At 51.8% G+C, this 13,219-nt stretch overlaps 4 protein-coding genes across 4 annotated transcripts; 2 read left to right on the top strand and 2 right to left on the bottom strand.

The window, feature by feature from the left end:
- Window positions 1-2,469: 2,469 nt before the first annotated feature.
- On the top strand, window positions 2,470-4,800 carry CONPUDRAFT_78298 (uncharacterized protein; the record flags this gene model as incomplete). The annotated part of the gene is made up of 6 exons (XM_007777538.1): window positions 2,470-2,932; window positions 3,030-3,745; window positions 3,800-3,883; window positions 3,977-4,252; window positions 4,307-4,384; window positions 4,678-4,800. 6 exons carry the CDS (start codon window positions 2,470-2,472, stop codon window positions 4,798-4,800), a joined length of 1,740 nt encoding a protein of 579 aa, XP_007775728.1.
- A 921-nt stretch (window positions 4,801-5,721) lies between these two features.
- CONPUDRAFT_170319 (uncharacterized protein) lies at window positions 5,722-6,459 on the bottom strand. The gene is made up of 2 exons (XM_007777537.1): window positions 6,210-6,459; window positions 5,722-6,174 (listed from the first exon to the last, which is right to left on the bottom strand). The coding sequence occupies exons 1-2, from the start codon at window positions 6,375-6,377 to the stop codon at window positions 5,905-5,907; spliced, it is 438 nt and encodes a 145-aa protein (XP_007775727.1). The 5' UTR covers window positions 6,378-6,459; the 3' UTR covers window positions 5,722-5,904.
- A 999-nt stretch (window positions 6,460-7,458) lies between these two features.
- CONPUDRAFT_170318 (uncharacterized protein) lies at window positions 7,459-9,086 on the top strand. Its single transcript, XM_007777536.1, has 4 exons — window positions 7,459-8,069; window positions 8,130-8,299; window positions 8,351-8,449; window positions 8,540-9,086. The coding sequence occupies exons 1-4, from the start codon at window positions 7,553-7,555 to the stop codon at window positions 8,807-8,809; spliced, it is 1,056 nt and encodes a 351-aa protein (XP_007775726.1). The 5' UTR covers window positions 7,459-7,552; the 3' UTR covers window positions 8,810-9,086.
- A 692-nt stretch (window positions 9,087-9,778) lies between these two features.
- On the bottom strand, window positions 9,779-11,805 carry CONPUDRAFT_94044 (P-loop containing nucleoside triphosphate hydrolase protein; the record flags this gene model as incomplete). The annotated part of the gene is made up of 7 exons (XM_007777535.1): window positions 9,779-9,917; window positions 10,025-10,166; window positions 10,221-10,367; window positions 10,452-10,686; window positions 10,738-11,379; window positions 11,448-11,553; window positions 11,588-11,805. The coding sequence occupies 7 exons, from the start codon at window positions 11,803-11,805 to the stop codon at window positions 9,779-9,781; spliced, it is 1,629 nt and encodes a 542-aa protein (XP_007775725.1).
- Between the last annotated feature and the right edge of the window lie 1,414 nt (window positions 11,806-13,219).

Genomic DNA, 13,219 nt, shown 5'->3' with positions numbered 1-13,219 from the left:
GCAGGGGCAGAGACCGCATTTAGCCATGACTTCGATCGCTCTCTTCGGCATATGCTGAGACTGAGAAGACAGAGACCATACAGCTGCTGGAACAGCATGTTCCTCTGCGAGTGCATATGTGCGATTTGACAGATGATTGTAGTGATAGGCTCAGCTCGAGGTTAGATATACGCATATAGGGCAAGAAACCCTCGAGAATACCGCCGAAAGATCGCTGTGGAGTGCCTCGTCTTCCCGAGACCTTTTACCCTTGGTTAATAACTCGATAAGCGTCCATGTTGTAGGCATGAGGTTCCGAACGCTTTGCGCAAGCCATGTGAGGTCAAACATCTCGACAATCGTAAGTATAGTTTCCCTGGTTGACTTGCAGAACAGCTTCGAAGATGCAGCCGTCATTTCTTTCCCCATAATAGAAAGTATATGCGGCATCGAATCGTCCTCAAGCCTACACTTTATCTTTCTCTTCCAGTGAGGAATATCTCCGAGCATGTTCCAGAGAAATTCGGACGCCCCGCCGCCTAGAAATAGAGTACGATAGGGCACGAGATATGCTGACTAAGACTTCGCCTGTAGAATCATAATCAAAACATCTGTAGCTGACTTTCCCGCCTTCGAGAACAGCTCCAGCCCAGTTTTGATGTAGGACTCCTCCAGAGAGCAGCTAGAACCGCGCTGAGAGATATGGAGATCAAGCGCTGTCATTTACGTGTCAACCAAAGCCGTCGAAAGCTCCCTTAGTCTGATATCCTCAGAGAGCCATCCAGGGGGTGTTGTCCATTGCGGTGGCCGAAATACAGGTGGTGGAAGCAGTGGAGGCGGCTGGTAGTAGTTAGGATGAATCCAGGGTAGCATATTGTACGTTAACGCAGGAGGGAAAGGGTGCAAATCATTATATTTCATGACCACGGCGTGTACAGAGCGCAACGCGACGCGACACTACGAGTGTTCGATCGGCTACGGGGTGCCGGCTTATCTAACCGATCTCCGACCGCTCTCGATGCTTCTTTCCTGCCAACATTAAATCTCCGCTGGTCTCCCGCCAGAGAGCGGTCCAAATCTCCCTGATGCGAGAGCCTATGGGCTCGTTGCCTTAAAATTGAGTAGGGGCGTCCAAGTGGTGGCACGGCAATGCCCGTCACCCCTTCCCGAGACTGTTTCGGGAGTGTGTAACACAAGAGTGCGCACGAGAGGTGCCCAACTTGTGCGACTTTATCGATCAGATGTTAGCGGTATTGGTTCTTGCGATTCAGAGTCATGTCGTCGATCGATGCAGAGGCCCGGCGGTCATTCACTAAAATTATGTGTGCGGGAATGTTTGTGGTAAACGTTTATCCCAGAACAATTGCAAGGTCAAGTTTCAGATCTCAGACTTTGGCGGCATTGTCGAATACAGGGTTACATTATGATTACATACATCGAGCAACATCTATTTGTAGGGAATATGTGTTGAGGAGGTGTAGATGTAGCGATGTCTCAGAGAATGATATTACGATAGCAAAGCCAATCACGGCCCAAGTTCCCAACACGATATCGGTCGAAAGCTCATCAGCGAGGATAGCACGCATGCCGATAACGGAGATTGAGAAGGACACTACGTAGCACACCAGAAAGCCAATTATGGCTCACAGCACAATGAGTCGATGGTTGGTCGACGGCAATGTCCCAAGAACCATATCGTCGATTCATGAAGTGGCTGGACGGCCATACCGCAGACAATATATGCTGTTTACGTTGACCAGCGCCATCGGGTCCATGGTAGCTTTGGCAGGGAAATGGTGGAAGTGCAGAGGGAACAGCGAGCGGTCCAGTGCAACGAATTCGAGCAGTGCTAGGGAACGTTCGATTGAACAATAGCAACTAGTCTTAGGATCATAGTTAACATTGGATAGTCACGTGGTGTCACATGGTTTTTGTCGCGTGGCCAATTTCTCTGCCAACACGCAAAAGTAGTGTCCCCCTCAATCCCAGTGACCCTAGGGGTAACGGGCACATTGCGCGTTTCTTTTCCTCAGCCGGGCCCTCAGGGAATATCTGATATGCCATGGTGGTGTGGGGCCCTTTGTGGGCTTCAGTGGGAGCTGGCTTGGGGGCTGGGGTGCTGGGGTGGCTCAGGGTCTGCCGGTCTCCGGCAGGATTGGCTTCGGGCTCCGATGGGACCCCGCCAATACACAGAATTCCGCAAAAGCTCAGCGGCACGGTTAACTCCGGATAAATGACAGCTCTACTGGTGACGAGGCAAAGGGTAAGTCAGCTACACAGGAATGCCTTCCAGCCCATCCTTTAGTCTTCTCGCCTTTTATTCCGACGAAAAACATTGCTAGCGTTTGTCAAGCCGCATGAAACGTTTCGAACTCCACCTTTTCATTTCCGCATATAGATGCCGAGCACAAACCCTACGAAGCTACCGTCCATACATCTGGGTCTTCGCACTCTCATCGGCCATCCACGATCATATCTTTCATCGCTTCCATGACTTCACCTATTGCTTGGTCTACGTCCGGAATCGATACAACTACTAGACAGCTCTTGATACGCAAACGGAGCTACGTCGACGCGGCAGCATCAACCCTAGTCCTGATGAACACTCCATCATCCAAGCTCATCGTCCCGGTACCCAACAAGTATCTACGCGTCCTCCACATGGTCAGCTACGAATGTGAGGTCCTCAAGCATGCCTTGACAATTCTGGAGAAGGACCCGAAAGTCGACAATGAACCTGGCGTTACGTTCCTGTATCGCCATTTGAAGTATCTCGATGACGTCCGGTCGGCGTTTGTAAAGCAAGCAAAAGCGACGAGTGTGGGTGACCCATCCTGGCGTTGTCCGACATTAGATTATCATCTGTGGTTACAAGTGACTGTGGAACGATTTGACGAGGAAGCGCGCAAGGAGTTGCTCAAAATGCATACGGTGGATTTCACGTATGTTACGAGTGGCCGGACGCCGGATATCTTCAATCATCGCACGTACTCCCTTCTTGTGCCCATGTCCACTTTTCTCTGATCCTCATCATGCCTCTGTCCCCACAGTCAACTGGGAGCAATGGAAAGAGGATCAGGCTGCGTCGACCTTTGATTCCACCGGCGTGAACGTCGATTACATGGGCCCGGATCCCATTACAGCGCCACCTGATGTTGCAGTCAAAATCTCCGAATTTATCATCCAGAAAGCGGAGACAAGTTTTACTTCAAGCAATAAGGACGGAGAGGCTGCTCCACAAAAAAGCGCTCAGTCAGGTCTAACCGTCGCTAGCAACACCGCGAGCAGCACGAAACGGAAGGGTAAGGCTAGAGCGGACCCAGATTCTGGCAACCTGAACGCTTATTCCGGTCGATGGAATACTATGATGTCGGGCTTAATGTCCAACATCCGTTCCCATCTTCAAGACAAATGTGGCATTGACATCGACGACTATCGGGATGCTGAGGCGATCGAAAATCTCATTGAGACTCAGCCAGAAAATGGTGACGTCGCCACGAAGAACGCGCTCTCTGTCCTTTTGGTTGCAGTACAGGGGTTATCTGCTACACCCAAAGATGACCATCCTGTGTCTGGCTCAGTGGACATGGTGGATGTCAGTCTTAATCAAGCAGTTGTATCAGAAGGCAGGACAGGTCAGGCAATGACGCGCGGCGCATGGCGCACCGCTGACGCTGGCATTACAGTAACAGATGGAGTCGGCTCCAGCGGAGCAGCAGGCACGCACAAGCATTCAAGGGCCAGTTCTGCCGAGACACAGTCTACGGTTCGTTGACAACTGGCTTGTCATCAGTTTAGGAAACTGACGTACACAATTTAGGATGATGAAACAAGTCCGTCTTCAAAACGGTCCCGGAGATCTAATTCCATATTCGAAGATTCTTCAACTCATTTCGGTCAGAATGTGAGTAGCTATGGGGAGGATGGCGTTTACACAGCTATGGATTGAATCGTGAAGCATACTGATTGGTCTGACGATTTACTTCCATATGTCAAGATTGCGGCTCAGGAGTTAATCGCTACCGGAGAACATCACCCAACGCTTGAGCAAATGAACACTGATGACGTCCAACTTGCGTTTGACTCAGTGACCATGGAGGAGATCCATCCTGCTCAGCTATCTGATCTGGAGGGCTGGGCTGGCCAGTCAACGACATTGGATCCGGAGGGCTGGGATAGCCAGTCAATGGTACTGGATCCGGTGGGCTGGGCTGGCCAGTCAACGATGTTGAATCCGGAGAGCGGGGCTGGACAAACAACGCAATCCGTAGATGTTCGTTGCAATTTAGCTCGTCATCAACTGCAGAAACTGACGTTCACAATTTAGGACCGCGAGGCGTCAGCGGTGGAATGGGATAAGTGGATAGTATTTCCAGAAGATAAGCAGAAAGGCGCCGTGGGCAGTGTAATCCACGACAACCCTCCGTTACCCTTCGGCATGTAGACAGCAATGGATCGGAATGAAATATCATTTTCGTACCACAGCACATCAACAGGATGATAGCAATGACGCAATGACAGTGGAATCACAATCCCAGTAGCGCCGCGAATACACTCTGACGCTTCCAGATCAAAACTATTGGACAGGAGACGACACGCTGTTCATACATGACGTTAAGCAGACGCATTCAAGCTGATGATCGATGAGGAAATGGAAATTTTGGGCGATGATAAAAACTATCTGACTTGATATACAAGAACAGAGGTCCTGTAATTAGTATCTACGTATTACGCCAAAAAAGCAGTAAGAATGGACCGCGGCGTGATTCTACGGTGAATTTGCGGCGACGCCCGCGCGGGAGGCGTGGGAAAGCCTGGTGACCGCGAATGCAGGTGGGAACCTGATTAACGATTACCCGTGAGTATGGACGGAAGCGACACGAGGCAAACCCATCCTGTCCTCTTCCCGTCACCACCGTTGCGGATTGCCCTCGATGTCCACTTCTGGGTCGCTCACACTTGTGAGCGGCCCTCGCTAGAGAAGAAGTGTCGACTACGTCGGTTGTGGGGTCAGCTCAACGTGTATGTACATACATCACGCTCCTGTAGGGTGGGTTGACCCTCACATTGCTACAACGCCATGATTGGTCAGGACCTTCCTCATGTCTCATCGCTCCGCACCGTCCGCTTCCGCATCGCTCGTCTGATGGGGCGGCGCTCTGTAGAGAGGAAGTTGTGACGGCGTCGGTTGAGTTATGCTCAGTTTTGGATCCCGTGTCCTTCCGACCGCCGCCTCAGCGCAGCGCTTTTGACCTGTGGCTATTTTTCTAATGCTCACGACGACAGTCTTCTCATATCCTCTCAAATCAAACATGTCCGGAAGCGCTGGTATCTTCAAAAGAAGATATACATTAGATGAAACTGTGCGCTCGCCACCCTGATATGATTGCGATGGCTTAGAGCTCGGATACACCGTAAGTACTGGCCCTCCTCATAGCATCTGCTAACATCAATGTCGCACATACTTGGCCACTCTGACCTTAAGGGTATGACGAGAATCTACACTCCGCACTCTGAGTGTGTGATCGACACGCTGCTCCTATTCATACATCTACCCAAGTCAGTGGCCGCCGTCTTACACATCAACCTCAAAGACAGGCTGGGTTGGAACTGCTCAAGACTAGGCTGGACGGAACATATCGGAAGGTGTTGCTTGGGCATTGGCAAAGGGTGCGTTTACCCCTGCCTTCATTTATGTGTGGACGCTGATTGGCAATCTCGGGGGGTATGGTGGATGTGCAGCCTGAGCTAGGGCCATCCCCTTCTTCCTCCCTCTCACGATTGCGATCTGGGTGTTGGTACTTGGCGTGGCGGGCGCTACATATCCTTCTCCCCCTCCCTCCGTATTTCCCTCTGCTCTCCCTCGCTATCTCCCGATCACTTAATACCAGCCTAGATGACGATCACGCATCTTGTCGCACTCCGTCAAGTTGAGCTACTCTCGCACGCCCCGCGGCGTCGACGCTGCGCGCTGCTCTGCGGCGGATTCTGTAGGGGCACGGGGCCATATTCGAGGTTGCGTTCACGCTGCCGCTCCGCAGCTATAATCTCGCGCTCGCGCTCGCTAGTGACACCGCGATACATCCTCGACATCCCTGTGCCATGCGGCAGTAGCCACTGGTGGTCCGTGACGATACCACCCATACTGCGGTTATATCGGTGCCCACCCACCGCGCCGGGCGGGGGCGGGGCGTTCTGGACACCGTCAGATTGCACGGGTCCGAATCAACATCGTGCCGAAGAAGGTAGGAGAGTTCCACGCCGATTTCAACAATAACCGTCCCAGGCCCGACGCGCCCACTCTGGCGCATAAACCTTCGCGCGCCTCTGCTGCTCGCGCTATCATCGATACTGGTAGTAGTTCTCAAGAATATACGCTGGCAACGTGTTGCCTGCATTGTATGCGCCTGTTATTAGTTGATCCTGTTGTATTGCGATCATTGTAATGACAGTGCGTGCACAGCGGCAGCGTTGATCCCTACCGAAGCTGCGCGATATCAATCCTGGTTACGTGTTCACCTGAGCAGTCTCGGACCTCATATACGGGGAGTATACGGGTCACCAGGGGTCACACCCTGACAGTACCTTGATGGCTCATATGCCCCTTATACCTCAAAATCGAGCGTATGATCTCGGATGAATCTTAACATACCGAGCCTACGCTTTTGTACCTACCCCGTTATTGCCCCCGCAAGCTCGGATGTTTCAGACATTTGGCCACTACATACTATGCAGTCCTCCATACTCTGAGTCAGCAGCAGCGACATTCATGTCACATGCCCGGTTCAACCACAGCGCTACCAAAGCCCGGTATCAGGCCTCATCTCCTGCGCCCCATTACGTTACACCCCTAACCTGATCATAAGTATGTGATGAGATGGGCACGCAATCTCATGGAGTACGTGTCTGCGAAGTCTTGATACTTCCCCCAAAGCGCGCGAGTGAGCGGATCTGAGTGGCCCAAAACAAGTCTCAAGTACAGCACACGCTCACTTTGCTTCATTCACTCAGCGATTTTGTGCGAGGCATATCATAAACATAGGATATCTACAACCTAGACTTGATCAGATTGGGGAAAGGGGAAATAAGTCACGCACGTTACACAAAAGTCCGTCTGTTCTGACAGTGAATTAGTGTTGCCGCGGTTCGTGAAACCAGCCCAAAGCGCCTCCTTGGAGTACACTTTCTTGCCACAATACCGAATAACAATGTGTTGATCTTCGCGGTTTTTAGCCTCTACATGGCGACGTGGTGTGTTATCCGGACTGATAATGAGTGCAAGTACAAGTTTTGTGGGCTTGGTTCCGGCCAGTTCGCCAAATGCGGCAACACTACAGTGAATCACAGTACACATGGTTACGTTGATCAGTTGTGACAGCGTGACCTGCGATGCGTTCCGCAGTGACGTTTCCCGACTTTGCGTTATCAGCTTCTCTTCGTCGTTTTTCATAGGGCCCCTCGACCACATCCACACAACGTCTTCTTCGAAACCCTCTATTGCATTTCCCGTGCACAAATACTGACAAGCTCTTCGCAAAGGATATCCTATCATCCTTGTCTGGTTCTCTGGCCTATGTCTGAAACTCTAGCCATCCCTTTTGATGTAACGGCAGTCACGCAAGATGAGCTGGTCTCTCTGGGTCTGAAGGGAAGCTACATATCGCACCGTAACTCAATCCCGGAGGCAGTGTTAGTCATTGAGAAGGAAGAGGTGCACCGGGTGCCCGTGTCTGCATTCTATGCGAAAGCATTTCATGCATTCAGCTACAAATTTGAACTCCTCAAATTCACCATCGCCAAGCTTCTGAAAGCCCGACACGAAGGAATGCTGATTACTGTCAGGTTGATTCAGACCTTTCTCTACATGGACAGATTGCGCGATAGGTTCTTCGAGGAAATGCTGAACTCAGGCTCCGGCCGGTCGCCTGCATTTGACTACTACCTGTGGTTGGATTGGCTGTGCAAAATCAATCCCTGGTCGAAATGGTGCTCTAGCGAACACGACGATGGCATCAGAAGGAAGGCTGAGCAGCAATACGGTGTCACGTCTGAGTCCGTCTCATCTGGAGTGAAGAATATCGAGGACATAGGTAAGGCTAGCTTGCCTGAGAATCCATCTGTCTCCAGCGTTGACCCTCTTTTGGACCCAGTCGACTGGAAGGTGTATCAAGAATCCCGGATTGAGCCCGTTGACAGCTGTGGATTTGGGTATCGGTTGAAGCCCATTGGAAGGGCGATCCCGGAGGCCAGCGAGTGGTCCAAGGCCATCATAGCAGCCATCATCCCACCTATCATTCAAGATGCCGATGTCTCCATGGAGGTCAGTGTTAAATCGGTGTCATTGGTCTGCCATGTTCAAATGAAGGAATAGCTTGAGCCGGGTGAAATACGCGAGACAGATATGGGCAGCGATACCAATCAAGGAGTGACATCCCGATTTCCGAGTGCGGCCGTACCGATGACAGCAGAGGTTAGTTGTCAGATTTGCTATCCCGTTAATGGCCACCCGGTGATTGCCCGGTGATATCGTCATGCTCATGTTTGCGAAAATTGCATCCAGGTCCCCAGGAGTGAGACATACAACGCGATGCTGAAGGGAGACGAACTCTTTAGATTAGCAGAGGTGGCTCGTTCGAAGTACAAGATTCCTCGGGCTACTCTCCACATCCACAGTGACATGGATGCTGGGGCAGGGCAACCAGCCCAGCCGCCCAACGAGAAGAAGCGTGGCTCCGATAATACCTCAACTCGCAAAAGCACCAAACGTCGTAGGAGACGACGCTGTGTAGACAAACGGGAGGTTTTATATCCTGAAAATAAGCCGGAATAGTTATCAGATTGGTTTCATGTTCCTGTGCTCGGACCAGTCGCTCTGGCGGAGCTAACGTTGACATCGGAGGGCGAAATCGTTGACATATGTCACGTACGCGACGTCAAACCTCATATGAGGGAGAGCTCCGCCAGGAGCGGCTGGGCACACTTGTCGGCTGTTCGCAGGGGCAACGCGATCTCAACGTTTGGACTTAGTCAAATTTCGATGCCTGAAATACAAAATCATCCATAGCTCCCTCCCTTGTCCTCGTATCGTAACAAAACTATGCATACCATATACCGAGTGATCAATGAGCTAGGATTTGAGATAACAGGCGAAGTGTATGAAAAGTGGGCTCGAGGTGACCAAAACTGGCTGAGAAGTGAATGTGCATACCTCTATCCAAAAGCGTTGGGAGTATAGTGGGAAGGGTAACGAGGCTGCGGAGACGAGAGCGAAGCGTGAGGTTGGTGAGTGGGAATAGATACATGCTGGGCGTGTCTAGTTGGGTGCTGTGAGGCTGGCAAGGTTTGATCCTGAGCCGGGTAAAACAGCGTGTATGAGGTTGGTGCATAGGAGGGATGGTTGCCAAATGAAGATGTTGGCTGTACGCTAGGAGGGTGCATGTAGCGTGCGGCCGAGTGCACGGCCGGGTGTACGGAAGATACAGAAGGCGGGAGTGCGAGCTGACTAGGAGGTGCTGGAGGCGCGGGTGCTGCAAACCGAGAGAAGGAGGGCAGGTTGGGGGCCAGGAACGGGTATGGAAACGGGTGTTGAACGAGATGAGAGCTTTGCTAGTAACAAGGAAAAGGGGCTGACAGAGGGGTTCAGGTGAAACTGGGTTGTCGACGCGTGGTGGATAGGACGTGGAAGAAGGGGTGGCATTGACAGCTCTCCGGCGCTTACGTGGAGCAAATGGACTAGTAGAGCGTCGAGAGTGGGCGGTGGAGGCGGCCCGCATCGCTGACGCTGGTGGTCCGGGTTCGCTCACCACTGGGGTGGGGTCAGGCTGTTGGCTGGGCTTGAGCCACCTCTGCATCCGCGTCGAGGAGCACCTGAGTGAGGTCTTGCCCGTGTTGATCCCAGCGTGACCACTTCGGCTTGAGGACGTGGCCGATCGTCTATGCTGTGAGTGGGGTGATTAAAGCGAGAGTGGTGATAGCAGACATTGAGAGCAGGGAGCCGGCCGTGAGTAGAGAGTGCTTGGGCATGGTTTCCCGCACACGTCGCTGCCATGCCTTGACGGCTTGAACAATCTCGGGCTGCACCTCACCCTTCTTGACTCGGGGAGCCCGTACATTTGTCTGCTTGGGCAATGGTCGTGTTCGATCAAGGAGCTCGGGGTTGCAGATGTCGCAGCATGCGACAGTAGGCACTGGGCTCGAGATGAGAACCATTGTTAGTGTACACGACGAGTATAGTGGCATACCTGAGGGAGGATTATCAAAGACTTCCGTAAGAACCCGCCGACGGCATTTGGTTGTCTGTGCAAAGTGGATAAGTCCTTCGTCCACGGACTCGGGGTTGGCGTCTGGCTCATCCATCTCCCGCAATGTATCGTCCGTGCCATGCCCACCTCGATTACGTCCGTGCGCGATGGCGTATTATCGCGAGGCTGTTTTTGCGATAGACTCGAGGAGACTTCCCTCCGAGTCCTGACCGGGTGCTTTCGACTTGATGAGGTGCGATCGTGCTGCTTTCCTCGATGCCGCCTTCTCCGACTCGGACGCAAGAGCAGCAAGGTCTATAGAATAGACAAATGGCTCGCATAAGAGCACAGCCAGTCCCACCCTCCCTTGTCCTCTAGCAGCACGACCAGCACGTTGAACAAAGGACGAGAGCTTCTGGGGAAGCCTCCATTGCACGACGATGTCCATATCGGGAATGTTGCACCCCTAAGTCATCGCATCAGCTCCATCTTGTTGCGATGTTTGAGGGAGACTCACCATTCCTGCTGCATCGGTGCAGATCAAGATACGAATCTTCCCACTTCGAAACTGATCCATGGCAGAAGTACGATACTCTGATGTGAGTGCCGCACTATATTCACGGATTATCGCTGGATCAATACCCATCTCGCGCAGCCGCTTACTACGCAAGTAGTCGCAGATAAGACCACCCTCCTTAATGTTATCGGTGTGAATCCAGGTTTTCGGGACATCCTCAGCGGACTGGGCATCACTGGAAACGGTGAAGTCGAGGTCGAAGAAAGAGTTGATCGCATTTTGGATAGCACGGACGGCCAGCGAGACGTTGGTACGATCATTGCCCATATTGAGGAAAACGAGGTCAGAGCGACGTGTAAGTTGAAGCTTCTCTTTGAGATCGCGGAGCACTCTTCGCGTTAGGGTAGCTTGAACAGCAACAAAGGGGGTATATTTGGGTAGAAGTACTCGCACTGACCCAATCCTTGCGTACGCCTTATGAAAGCTCGCCCCCCAGTGTGATACGCAATGAGCCTCATCAACGATGACTGAATGAATGCGTGACTTGAAGGAGGAGTTTTTGAGGACAAGTGAGCTAAAGCGACGGGAAAGGAGAAGCTCTGGCGAGATAAGAACAACCCGATACACTCCATCAACGATTTGCTGTTGTTGAGGGGATGTCGATGAGCATCTAAATCTAAATGTCGGTAGAATAGTAGCCCATCACGTACTCGCAGTGTATCCCGTCTGAGCCCTCCCCGTGTGCTGTTGACAGCAATTGCTGTCAAATTGAACTCATATTCGAAAGTTTTGACCTGAACAGTGGTCAATTCAGATCTGAGACAGCGAAGCTGCAAGGGGAGGGAATGACATACATATCATCTCCTCTTGCAATGAAATTAGCGGCGACACAATAAGCACGATCCGTTTTGTGTTGACATTGTGCTCCAAAGCGAATGGTGCTGCTGCTACAAACGTCTTGCCTAGACCAGTTGCTGGATGGCAAATCGCGTCCTGCTGCTGTTCTTGCGAAACCGCAAGCTCAACTTGAAAATCACGGGGAGTTTTGCCCTTGAGGAGACGTCCCATCTTCTCCTTGAGGGTGGCTCGTTCACGAGGAGAGCGCGCGCGTGGTTCTACAGGTTTCCATGATGAATTGGGTTGAGAGCATGTCTTTTGGCTGTGAGAGCGAGCCATGGGACAGCAGGCAAGGAGGAAAGGTAGAGCACCATAGAACAGGTGCGCGCAAGAGATTGCTGACCGCAACACAAGTACTGCCACCGAGTGACCGAGTTCACCCAAGCATTGCTGCAATGCCGTCCTATCCATTGCAAGAGCACTGGCTACAGGACATGCCTACCAGCGGATACCCCCACAAGACCATGAAGATGAATCTCCATCACGTCGACTGCGTCACCAGCTTCACCTGAAAAGGGGCATACAGCCGTCATCCTCCCTCTCATCACCTCCGCAATTGGACAGCTTAGAGGGACATAGCGCTGGAATCACCCCTATTCCCTTCAGCCTTGATCCTCCTGAACACTCACCAATCTTATCCCACCCTCCATCGGATGCTCTCTCAAGTATGAATCCGGATACACCAGTGGCTGACAGGATTTCACAGTCACGTCAACTTGCCTGGGAGATGCGACGAGGCAACGCTATTGCGTTGGCTTGGAAGACCTTAGACACAGGCAGTGTTCCCTTTGGAGAGTTCCTTATTGATGCAGCCGGCTCACCTCAACGCCTCCAGCATGCCAAAGCAGAACATGTCACCGCTTTCCTTGATGCATGGAAGTCAGCGGGACAACCTCGTGAATCAATTGAGTCACTCACAACATGGGTCTCCTCTGAGATGGGGACACTGCTCGAAGTAGAGGCCGAGAACGTACAGAAGGATGGTTTTCTGAGGGTACCGAAGGGTAGCGTGGATCAAAGATTCCTTCTTGACTTCAGCTTCAGCAAGATCATGGCAAAACTTACTACGCTTACCCCACATATGGTCAATATCACTGCGAAGACAGAGATACCTGAAACTCATGTACCTAAATCACACCCGTACGTTAGTGGTTTTCATGTAATATTCATGTCTTTGGTGTATAGTAATAATGTAGGTGTTTCATGAGAGTAATGGACTTTGCCGAGATCCAACTATGGACGTTTTCGGATGACTCAATGTACTTTCTCATGGTCAAAAGAACATTGTTTTTAAGGCGAAGAGGTGGGCCTGAACGCGTAGCCAATAGTTTTAATGGCAGAACATAATGATTATCACGCAATAAGGGACGTAAAAATCACTGCAATCGCGATGGCATTCATGTATTCCTACACAGCGAGTGGACTGGTCTACTCGATACACAGATCTACGCGACCCCCTGAACCGCCCACCGCCTGAAGATTCTTCGGCGGAGCCGGTGCAGGGTTGCTGCCGCCGCCATCATCCGAGTTGTCGGTAGTGTTGCCGTCGAGGCGTGCGGACACCAGGCTCCTACGCAGCCGTCAC

The sequence above is a fragment of the Coniophora puteana genome (assembly GCF_000271625.1).
Source record: "Coniophora puteana RWD-64-598 SS2 unplaced genomic scaffold CONPUscaffold_22, whole genome shotgun sequence".
Classification (NCBI taxonomy): domain Eukaryota; kingdom Fungi; phylum Basidiomycota; class Agaricomycetes; order Boletales; family Coniophoraceae; genus Coniophora; species Coniophora puteana.
Note: the sequence above shows the minus strand (reverse complement) of the source record. Positions and strands in the feature narration are given on the sequence as shown.